This window comes from Balaenoptera musculus, chromosome 1, assembly GCF_009873245.2.
Source record: "Balaenoptera musculus isolate JJ_BM4_2016_0621 chromosome 1, mBalMus1.pri.v3, whole genome shotgun sequence".
Taxonomy (NCBI): Eukaryota; Metazoa; Chordata; class Mammalia; order Artiodactyla; family Balaenopteridae; genus Balaenoptera; species Balaenoptera musculus.
Window position 1 is genome coordinate 99,027,951 of NC_045785.1, and position 12,447 is coordinate 99,040,397.

Genomic DNA, 12,447 nt, shown 5'->3' on the forward strand with positions numbered 1-12,447 from the left:
AGGAGGCATAAAAGACAACTAAATAGCTATGTGAACTAAGGGAATAGTTCAAGTCTGAACTTATGAGGTTCATAAGCAAATTCCAGAATGCTGTAAGTCATACCAAGGTTGAAGGAGAATTGAAAACAAAAAACATTAAGTACTCCTGGGTATTAAAACTCCACATTATTAAAAATTTGTTCATTCTATCATAGTCAGAGACAGAAAAAATACTCTAAGAATATACAATATAATCAAACTAAAACCCCCAGAATATCCCTCCTCTCCTACCTTCTAGAATTTGCAAATGAGTAGAACCCTAGAAATAATAAAGCCCTGCCAAAAAGCAAGCTCTCTTCTTATAGCCTATGGCTCTGACAATACATAACAATAACAACCTTGATTTTATTCACATTAACTATGAAAGACGGCCTTATATCAGGCAACCTCTGTAACGATTGGAGGGGGGGGCATAATTTTAGGCTAAATGTATTAGCCTAACATAATACACTCTTGTATACTGATGTTCCGCAATTAAAGATTCGTTCCTTTGCCTTAAATATCCTTGTTTCCATTAAAATGGAAAAACAATACCTACTATCACCACCGTAATAGGAAAGGAAAAATTTCTAACACTAATGACCTTCTAATTGCTGAAGTCAATGGATTCTTCTCAGTAATTATCTTACTAAATACCTCGGATACTCCTCCTCACTTGGAAATTTTTTCCTCCTCTTAGTTTCTAGGATATCTAGTTCTGGTTCTTGTCCTGTCTCTCTGACCACTCCTTCACTGAATCTTCTGACTCCTTATTGGCCACCCATCCCTTAGACATTTTCATCATGGTTCACCCTTAGTTTACTTCTCACACTCTTTACAGTTTCCCTTAGTGATCTCATTCATGCCTAGAAAATGATGACTCCCAAGTCAGTTTTGTGATGCAGAGAGATGCAGAGGGAATGAGATATTTTTGGCAATTTTGTTTACATGACCTGATCCTGTCCCTGCGCCACAGCTGATTGGATCAGGGATGAACACCTGGTAAATGTGATTTACTCTCCCAGAAGTTTTAGAAGTGCGATTGAGATATTCTTCATTCTGTATTATTTGCCTGAACTGATGACATGTAAACTTAGAGCTGCACGGGGGTATCAAGTTTGGCTACATGAGTGTCTAAGAAGGGAAAGCCGAACTGCAAAGATTAAGATATAAAAATGAAGCATACACTGAGAGAAGCAGAAATGAGAGCTCATACAAAGAAAAGATGGAGTTGGGGAATGAAAAAAAAAGAAAGTGAGAATAGGAGAGGCTGAAAAAGGCAGTCAGCGACAGAGATATACAGACAACTGACTCCTGGAAATCCTGATAGCCTTCTAGTTTCTGGTTCTAGTCTCTTCTGAGGTGCAACTATAATTGTTGCCTTTGGGTTCCTTGAGATAATCCAGTCTTCTTCCAACAAATTCTCTTTATTTTAAAACTAGTTTCAAGTGGCTCTCTTATACCCAAAGAATGCCTGCAACATTTACTATTTATATAACATATATATTTAATAATATACATATTATATATAACTTACAAATATATCTTAGCCCCATATATGTAGACATACAAAATATAAAGGCTATGTATGTATATGTTAAATAGATTAAATAATAAAATATTTAAGCATATACACACCTACATACACACACACGGATGTGTGCAACATACTCAAAAATAAAAAACCCTGGGAGAAAAATATCAGCATACTCAACTTCCATAATCTCTCCTAAATTTTTATCTGTTTGAACTTTTCAGCTCATTAAGTCTGATGTTGTAAAAATGCAACTTTCCTTCCTAGACTTCAGTTCTAAAGGACCCAGAATTGTAAAAACTGTGGTATAGATTGATATCATAAGAGGAAACTAGCGTTTATAACTTTCAGCATACTTACCTATCAGTTAAATTTAAAAAAAGGAAAATTAAACAGAAATTTACCAGCTCACAGAGAAAAAGAGTGAGTGGATGCTAAGGCAGCTGAGACAAAAAGTACAGACTATTCTTTCAAAAGTTTGGGTTCCTGAAAGCAGGAACTAGACAAAAACGCTCTCAGCAATCATAACCCTATGTATTTCTGGTTCTCCTCCTGACTCTTTGACTGCTCTTTTTAAAACTGGGAAGTATAGTCCCTCCAACTTCACTCTTCTTTGTAAAGATTGTTTTGACTGTTCTGGGTCCTTTACTTTGCCATATAAGTTTTGGGATCAGCTTGTCAACTTGTAGGAATTGTATTGAATTTATAGATCAATTTGAAGAGAACTGTCATATGAATAATATTGGGTCTTCCAATCCATAAACGTGGACTGTCTCTCAATTTATTTAAATTTTCTCAGCAGTATTTCGTGGATTTTAGTATACAAGTCTCACACTTCTTTTGTTCAATTTATTCCTAAATTGTTTGTTCTTTTTGATGCTACTGTGATTGGAACTGTTTTCTAATTTTCATTTTGGATTGTTCATTGCTGGTATATAAATAAATGACTGAGTTTTGTATAATTACATCCTGCAACCTTGCTGAACTTGTTTATTAGTCCTAATAGTATTTTTATGGATTTCTTAGGATTTCTTGCACAGAAGGTCATGTCACCTGTGAATAAAGACAGTTTTACTTCTTTCTTTCGAACATGAATGCCTTTTATTTCTTTTTCTTGCTTGACGGCATTAACTAGAACCTCTAGTACAATGCTGAATAGAAGAAAGCAGACACCCTTGTCTTGTTCCTGATCTTAGCGGGAAAGCATTCAGTCTTTCACCATTAAGTATGATCTTAGCTGTGGGTTTTTCATAGATGCTCTTTATCAGGTTGAGGAAGTTCCCTTTTATTCCCAGTTTGTTCAGAATTTTTATCATGAATGGGTGTTAGATTTTTGTCAAATGCTTTTCTGCATCTATTGTCCTTTATTCTATCACATTTTCAGATGTTAAAGCAACCTTGCATTTGTGAGGTAAATCCCAATTGGTCATGGAATATAAACCTTTTTACATGTTGGTGGATTCAGTTTGTTAACATTTTGTTGAAGATGTTTGTGTCTATATTCATGAGAGATATCGTTCTATAGCTTTCTTGTAATGCTTTTTGTCTGATTTTGGTGTCAGGGTAATGCTGGTCTCACAGAATGAGTTGGGGAGTGTTCCTCCTTTATTTCTTAAAAAGAGTTTGTGAAGGATTGGTATTATTTCTTCTTTAATTGTTTGTAAGATGACTGCTTTTTTTTTTTTCTAATATCTTTAATTTTTGTGTCCTTCATTGCATCTAGCACAGGGTTTTACCCAAAAAATATTCAGGAATGAACTAAATTATGCAACTATATCCAAGAAGTGGCTAAAATAGTATTTAAACAGCATCCTGAATTTCAACCAGAGGTACTTTTAAAATGGGAGAATACTATGAAAAACAATCTCACAACTAATTTTAAGTTTAGGAAAACTTGAATATTTACTTACGAGGTAATAGCTCTCTATCAGCAGTCTCTGTGCAGCTGGGATAAGGATAAAATAGATGGCCTTTCTCTAGTGGGTATGGAATCATTCTAAAAGCTGAGTGAAAAATAAAATACATATGTTGACATTCAATTCAATCTCACTTTCATCCTCTACTACAATCAAAGCTATTTTGGAGACGTATTTTTATTAAATTTCCACACAGAGTTTTATTTTCTTTTTTAGAGAGATATTTTAGATGAAAGAAACAAAGTACGCAAAGGAACAAATAAGGAGAAGATCTATATAGAGAATCATGAATGGTCTGGCTGAAATAAAACTAAAGGGAGTAATGGATGATAAGACTAGCTGTGTCCTTCTTACCTCAGTCTCCTCATCACAAACACAACAGACTTAATTCTCCACGTGTGAATTCCACTTCTTAGGGAAATCACATAACTGTTGTAGTCATAACTACTGGCAACCTAAGAGTTCTCAATGGCTCCTAACTTCATATGTGAGCTGTCACCAAGTTTTCTGTGAGCTTAATTTAGATCAGGGGTCACCAAAGTATCTAAATTAAGTACCTAAAGGGATCACCTTTGGCCAGACCTGGCCCACTGTTTTTGTAAATAAAATTTTATTAGAATACAGCCATGCCTGTTCGTTTATATATTATATAAGGCTGCTTCCATGCTATAAGAGTTGGGTAGTTGTGACAGAGACTATGGCTCACAAAAACTAAATATTTACCGTCTGGCCCTTTACAGAAAAAGTTTACCCATCTCTCATCTAGATTATCATCAACTCCTACAAACTTCTTAAAGAAGAAATCCTTATTGACCTACTCAACTATCAAAGTTGAGATAAGGTTTTTGTTTTTCCCTTAGTCCTTGGCTCTAAAAACTTTTGTTAAAATATGGATTTTGTTTTGCTACAATAAAATATAGTGATTTTTCCAAAGTCACAGAGCAAATCAGTGGCACTAGGAAATCATTCATCAAGATGATTATTCATGAAATACAGAATAAATCATATACTTATTGAAAACTTCCTATGTGCCAAGCAGAACACTAGGCACTGAAGACACATACAAGGTGAATGAGATAGAGCACCTGGTTCTGAGAAGCATACAGACTACTGGAGAAAAAGCCAAAGAAAGTCTAATTACCCCAAAACATCCAGCTCCTCAGTTTTAGTAGTCCCGCTTTCATTAATCTTTATATTGTCAGTATCAAGCACAGTGTCTGACCCTCAGCAAGATGTTAATGCAGAGGTTCCCAAATTTTCTTGGTTCAAGGACATGTGGTGTCCTTCGTGTCTCAGTAATTTGCTATTAATGTCCCTACACTGAAAGAAATATCTAACAATTCCACTTATTAAGTAGTGGGTCTGATCAACTTCAAAAGTTTTTGTTCTAACAACTTAGCAGCGATTTGAAAAAAAAAATACACATAAATTAACGAAAAAATAGTTATTTTATTTTTAAATAACCATCATTTCTTCCTAATGGGATATATGAGCCTGTTGGGCACTGCATAATTTCTCGAACCTTGGAATCACATTGGACACCACTATCCTCATTTCCTGTTCCACACTGATTTTTGTGTGGTACTGCTTTTAATCACAGCAACTAACAAAACCCAGCTTTGCAAAGCTATGACAACACTGAAAAAAATAGAGAATGGAGAGCTATCTAATGTTGAAACCATGAACTATCTAGAGCTACAGTCTGAATGGTGTATTGTTATGTTTCTACTAAAAATTTAAAATATCCCATGGCACTCTTGTGAATTTGCTATAATACCCAAAGGTGCCTCAGTGCAAACTTTGAGGAGGTTAACCAATTTTAGTGAATGAACATTGAATTTATTTTTGAATTTTCATTGACAGGTGATTTTAAGAAGTTACAAATGAGAGATCTGGTAGTTAGTGGAAAATAATCCACTTCTCCAAAGAAATGTACGAATGGCCAATTAACACGTAAAAAGATGTTCAACATTACTAATTATTAGGGAAATGCAAATCAAAATCAAAATGAGATACTATTCCACACCCATTAGGATGCTCTTACCAAAAAAAACAGGAAATAACAAGTATTGGCAAGGATATAAAGAAAGTGAAACCCCTGTGCATTGCTAGTGGAATGTAAAATGGTTCAGCTGCTATAGAAAACAGTATGGTGGTTCCTCAAAAAATTAAACACAAAATTATATGATCTAGCAATTCCACTTCTAGGTATACACCCAAAAGAACAGAAAGCAGGAACTTTTACAGATATTTATGCACCCACGTTCATAGCAGCATTATTCACAATAGTCAAAAGGTAGAAACAGCCCAAATGTTCATTGATGGATGAATGGATAAACAAAATTTTGCATACAACTTATGATGGACTATTACTCAGCCTTAAATATTGTATGATTCCACTGATATGAGATACCTAGAGTAGTCAAACTCATAGAGACAGAAAATAGAATGGTTACCAGGGGACTGGGGAGGAGGGAAGAATGGGGAGTTATTGTTTAATGGGTACAGAATTTCATTTTGGGGTGATGAAAAAATTCGGGGGATGGATAATGGTGATGGTTGCATAACAATGTACATGTATGTCACTGAACTGTACATTTTAAAATGTTTAAAATGGTAATTTTAATGTTATATGTATTTTACCACAATTTAAAAAAAATTTTAAAGAATCGAGTTGATATCAGTAATGAGGAAAATAGTTTCATGTTGTACACATCTCAAAACAAAACCAAAAAAAAAAAAAGTCCAATTTTTAAAATATTAGAACAATAGCTAGCCACATTAAAAAACTTATAAATGAAGGGATATAAGTTTCCATTCTTTCCTTATAAATATTTAAATTAAGTGAACATATAGCAGAATACCCAGTTTCTCATTCTGCTTTTCCTAAATGTGGCATTAATATAAGCACATTACACGTTTCTTCTCCCAGTATACCAATAAACACCACTGAGTTCACTTTGAAACCAATCTGAACAAGTCCTTAAAGAAACTCAGACAATCTCATTACAAAAAGACTGCCTGTGAATGGAATAATTAGTCAGAAAGATTAGTGTTGCATTTGGAAAAGAATACTTACTGCCTTCCCATGTACACTGTAACAGATTAAGAGCACCTTCTATTCGCTTCCAGTGCTGAAGATGAAAGAAAGCATAGGCAATTGCTTCACTATCGCCCCGTTTCAGAATGTGTTCTGGAGGTAAAATGAGACTTTTCATCTCTAGTAAATACTAGAAAAATAACACACACACATAGACACACCACAGAAAAAAAGAAAAAGTATGCTAAATTCAAACATCCACAGAAGTGTAGATTCAAATTTTATAAAGTTAATTTGATTTAAAAAACAAACAAACATTAAGCTAGTTGAAATGACATGAAGGTCCTACTGACAAAATGCTTATATAAATGCAAATTCCAAAGATCAGAACATTCCTATAGGTAAAAATAAGGTAATAAATGGCTTATGTGTGACTTTACTAAACACAAATGGAAACTCAAGCTGAGGAAATAATGTTGGAGGAAATTATTTACTTTTCCAAAAAAGAATAATTGTAAAAAATTATAAAACACAATTTTGGAATAACACGTTGTGGCAACATTCAATTTTTTTTTCTTTATTCCCCTTCTATAGTGAAGGAATTTAACTGTTAAGAAGTTCAATTAAATTAATATTTACTGAGTGCAAATCACTATGCTTGTCAGGGAATGCCAAAACACTATTCTCTAGAGCTTCCTAAGGTAATGAGAAAGACAGATTTCTTTTTCTATTTTCTCGGCCGCACTGAGCGGCTTGTGGGATCTTAGTTCCCTGACCTGGGATTGAACCTGGGCCCCTGGCAGTTGAAAGCGCAGAGTCCCAATCACTGGACCGCCAGGGAACTCCCGAGAAAGACAGATTTCTTAAGTTAAAAATTGTAACCATACTGGGACTTCCCTGTGGTCCAGTGGTTAAGAATCCACCTTCCAACGCAGGGGACGCAGGTTTGATCCCTGGGCGGGGACTAAGATCCCACATGCCTCGGGGCAACTAAGCCAGCGTGCCACCAACTACTGAGTCTGCGTGCTCTAGAGCCCATGCATCACAACTAGAGAGCCCACATGCTGCAACTACTGAGCCCATGCACTCTGGAGCCCGCGCACCACAATGAAGGGCCTGCACACCACAAGGAAAGATTCCACATGCTGCAATGAAGATCCCATGTGATGCAACTAAGACCCTACGCAGCCAAATTAAAAAAAAAAAAAATTATAACCAGACTATGGTAAGTACTTCACTACAGGTATAGATGTATATAGGAAGATGGATAGGAGGTATTAATTTTTTAATTTAATTTTTAATAACAGCTTTATTGAGATATAATTCACATGCTTTACAGTTCACCCATTTAAAGTCCACAATTCAATGGTTTTTAGTATGTTCACAGATATGTGCAACCATCACCACAATTTTAGAACATTTTCATCACTTCAAAAGGAAACCCCAAATGTATATTGGTGCAGCCTCTATGGAAAACAGTATGGAGGTTCCTCAAAAAAACTAAAAATAGAGTTACCATATGATCCAGCAATCCCATTCCTGGGCATATATCTGGAGAAAACTATAATTCAAAAAGATTCATGCATCCCAATGTTCATTGCAGCACTATTTACAATAGCCAACCTAAAAGTCCACTGACAGATGAATGGATAAAGATGTTATACATATATACAATCGAATACTACTCAGCCATAAAAAAGAATGAAATAATGCCATTTGCAGCAACATAGATGGACCCGGAGATAATCATACTAAGTGAAGTAAGTCAGAAAGAGAAAGACAAATACCATATGATATCACTTATACGTGTAATCTAAAATATGACCCAGGGACTTCCCTCGTGGTCCAGCGGTTAAGAATCCGCCTTCCAATGCAGGGGACGCGGGTTCTATCCCTTGTCGGGGAATTAAGATCCCACGTGCCGTGGGGAAACTAACCTTGCGTGCCACAACTACAGAGCTCACGCGCTCTGGAGCTTGCAGGCCACAACTACAGAGCCCACGTGCTCTGGAGCCTGCGTGCCACAACTAGAGAGAAGCCCGCATGCCGCAACGAAAGATCCCCCCCCCATGCCGTAACTAAGACCCGACACAGCCAAAAATAAAATAAATTTTAAAAAATAATAAATAAAAATAAAATAAAATAAAATATGACCCAAGTGAACTTTTATGAAACAGAAACAGACTCATGGACATAGAGAACAGACTTATGGTTGCCAAGGGGAGAGGGGGTGGGGGAGGGATGAACTGGAAGTTTGGGATTAGCAGATGCAAACTATTATATAGAGAATGGATAAACAACAAGTTTCTACTATATAGCACAGGGAACTATATTTAATATCCTGTGATAAACCATAATGGAAAAGAATATGAAAAAGAATGTATATACGTGTATAACTGAATCACTTTGCTCTACAGTAGAAATTGACCCAACAATGTAAATCAACAATACTTCAATAAAAATTTTAAAATAAGGAAACCCCATACTCTTTAGTTATCTCCCTCTACACCCACAATCCCCCTAAGCTCTAAGCAACCACTAATATACTTTCTGTCTCTATAGATTTGCCTATTCCAGATACTTCATACAAACAGAATCACATAATATAGGGTCTTTTGTGACTGGTTTATTTCACTTAGCATACACCCATGTTGTAGCATGTATCAGTACCCCATTCTTTTTTGTGGCTGAATAATATTCCATTGTATGGACAGACCACATTTGTTTATCCATTCTTCATCTGATGGACATTTGGTTTTCATCTTTTGGCTATTATGAATAATGCCGCAATAAACATTTGTGTATGAATTTTCATGTGAACAAATGTTTTCATCTCTCTTGGGTTACCTAGGAGTGGAATTGCTAGGCTATATGGTAATTCTGTGTTTAAGCGGTATTAATTATGATTTAAACCACTTGATAGAATTTGGGATTTGAGCTGATATATAAAGACAGGTGGAATGTGGATGAGCAGGTTGGGGGGTATGGTGGGGAGAAGAATAGGAGGACATATTCAATGTACAGGGCCAACTTGAACAATTTTAACTCTTGAGACTTGAGAGCATAGTACAAGATGAGTGAGTGTGCCTGTTAAAGAAGGATAAGTGAGTGTGCCTGTTAAAGAAGTTATAACCTAACAATTCTTATTCACATATGAAATTAAATTCTAAACTCTTGAAGAAAATACTTGCCTTAATATTATAATCCATAACAAAAGCAGCATAATTAGTTACCGCACTAATCAAATATACTAATTACATGAAGAAAGATGCCAAATTACACTTGTACATCATCTTTGTTATTAAAGTGGTCAACTTAAAACAAAATCTTTTAAAAAATATTTAGTTAGTCTTCCAAAGACTGAGGCCAGAGAACACCTCCCCTACTAGACTAGGTGTGAAACCACCTCTTTGGTTTTCAATAATTTGATACCAAATTATGTGTCATATGGTCCAAACCACATTAACATCTATTATAAGATATAAAAAAAGAAACATTCCAAAGGTGTCTTAAAAGATATATTCTCACATTTCAAATTCTAAGTTCCTCAGGTTGTTACACAAGCTAATAAGATAACATAAATTAAACAGTTGAATTTGTGAAACACTTCGTAAAACTACTACAAACAGGAAGAATTCTAAAAATAATTGAAGTGGTTTTAAATTTTAAGCCTTAGGTTATTAATCAATACATATGTACTCATGGTATTAATACATCTAAAGTAATTTTTCTTTTTTGTTTATGGAACGTGCCTTTCCAACACTTACTGAGCTTAATGCTCATCTTGAATTACTCTTATTCCTATACCCCAATAAAGCTGAAATTAAAAAACAAAAAGATAAAAAGAATAATTACTCTTAGCCTTGATGTCTCTAGCTCTCTCCTCAAAGTGTAAGAATGCAGTCTGCTTATCAATTTATTTTAGCAGATGTCACAAGCTATGAGATTATTTACTAATCCAGTTTGGGGACTTAACATTTCCCATTCAGTTTCTTAAAGGAATGCAGCAGAGGTTGTGTCCTGGTCAAGCAAAGCCCATTTGCTGCCTGGCTGGGTTCTCTTCCCTTAGTGCCTTGGGCCTATATTCAGGAGGGTAATATTCTTTCTAATCCTCTTTAATCCTTGTCCATTTTTTAAAACACAGTAAAAGATCACTCGCACCAGGCGACTGTGGGAAAATGGACTCAAATAGCTGACCTCTGACACGACTCCTTATGCTCTTTGCAAGTGCACTAAGAGCTTCTTCAGTAGGAAGCAAAGAAAATGAAGCAAACACAGTGGAATCTCCATCATAAAAAGAATATCTTATTTTCAGAGAGGTTTAATACTTAAACCAAGTCCTTTCGATTAGTGTTCTGTTTTATTTTACAGATAAAAACATCTCAAATTATTTTCAATGTGTTTTAGAACCCTGAAGCTTTAGACTAAACCCTATCTTGGTAGCCACTTAGCAAATGGTAAGCAAAGATATTAAGTTAACAATTATTGAGTAAAACTTATAAAAAGTATCAACTTAATATATCTAAAAATACTTTTGTGAATAGCAACTATATATCTATACTTTCACTGAGTAATAATCTAAGTGACAATTCAGAATCAGATACGGTACGTTTATTAGGAAATAATACTTCAGGATTTTATATTAAAAATCTTCACTATTTAATCATTAAAAATTTGTTTCCTTATGCTGCCTTATTTTTTATTATCATGTCTTACCTACCAGCAAATGTCCTCTACATTTGACTTCAAAGAAATTCTTATTTTTCAGTTTCTGAAAATAGGACACTGAAATAAAATTTCACCCGCAAAATATAAAGAAAAATTTTCAGTTTAAAGAAAATATACTTAGGGACTTCCCTGGTGGCGCAGTGGTTGAGAATCCACCTGCCAGCGCAGGGGACACGGGTTCGAGCCCTGGTCCGGGAGGATCCCACGTGCTGCAGAGCAACTAAGCCCGTGCACCACAACTACTGAGCCTGTGCTCTAAAGCCCGCAAGTCACAACTGCTGAGCCGGAGCGCCACAATTACTGAAGCCCACGCGCCTAGAGCCTGTGCTCCGCAACAAGAGAAGCCACCGCAATGAGAAGCCTGTGCGCCACAATGAAGAGGAGCCCCTGCTCACGGCAACTAGAGAAAGCCCGCGTGCAGCAACGAAGACCCAACACAACCAAAAATAAAATAAACTAAAAAGACAAAAAAAAAAAAGAAAATATGCTTAAAATATGTAATTATAGGATTATTATTCATTTTATCTCCTCCACAAAGTGCTACTCAAGAATTTCTGCTACTCAGAATAAGCTGTAGTCACTACACAATAGAAACCATACCCTTCATATTCTACTTCAGCACCTAGTATATTACACTATCCAAAGCAGGTCCTAAACTAAGTAACTGACTGGATCTGACATATATAGCTAAAATGTCTTCAAACTCATACCTATATTTCAGTTTTACTTAAAGATATTTTCTAACTTTCTGGGCAAACTAAAAACAAAACAAAATGAAAACAAAAAAATTCTGCTATCAAGACTTTACTTCTGTATGAAGAAGAATATGAAAGGTTAAAAACTGACAGGCAATTTGTTTCGTTTTGGTCTCTTTTTTTTTTTTTGCATATAAAAGTACATGCTCACAGTACAAAAATGCAAACATTGCAGAGTTACACAGAAAAGAATCTATTACAAGATTGGAGAATAAAAGAAAAAAGGAAATAAAGATAATAATCTGATTTATGTTTGTCTGGATTTCTTTTTTTTAAGCATAACATACTGATTCTACTTTTCTTAAATATAGCATCAAACTGTTACACAACTCACTTTCTACTTCACAATATATCTTGTATATCTCTTCCCATCTCTATATAGATCTAACTCATTTAAAATATAGTATAGTATTCCATTAAAAGCTGAGTTCTTTTATCAGTTAAGAAATAAGGCCA

General features: G+C 35.2%; 1 protein-coding gene across 10 annotated transcripts in view; it reads right to left on the reverse strand.

Moving 5' to 3' along the window:
• ST7L (suppression of tumorigenicity 7 like) overlaps nucleotides 1-12,447 on the reverse strand; it is a 158,720-nt gene that overhangs the window by 94,996 nt on the left and 51,277 nt on the right. For 8 of the 10 annotated variants that reach the window (XM_036837700.1, XM_036837783.1, XM_036837290.1 and 5 more), the window contains 2 exons: nucleotides 6,548-6,698; nucleotides 3,463-3,555 (listed from right to left, as the gene is read on the reverse strand). In XM_036837700.1, coding sequence (XP_036693595.1) covers nucleotides 3,463-3,555; nucleotides 6,548-6,698 — 244 coding nt within the window. The remainder of the gene's footprint in view (nucleotides 1-3,462; nucleotides 3,556-6,547; nucleotides 6,699-12,447) is intronic. The other 2 variants (XM_036837379.1, XM_036837947.1) reach the window with 1 other exon arrangement.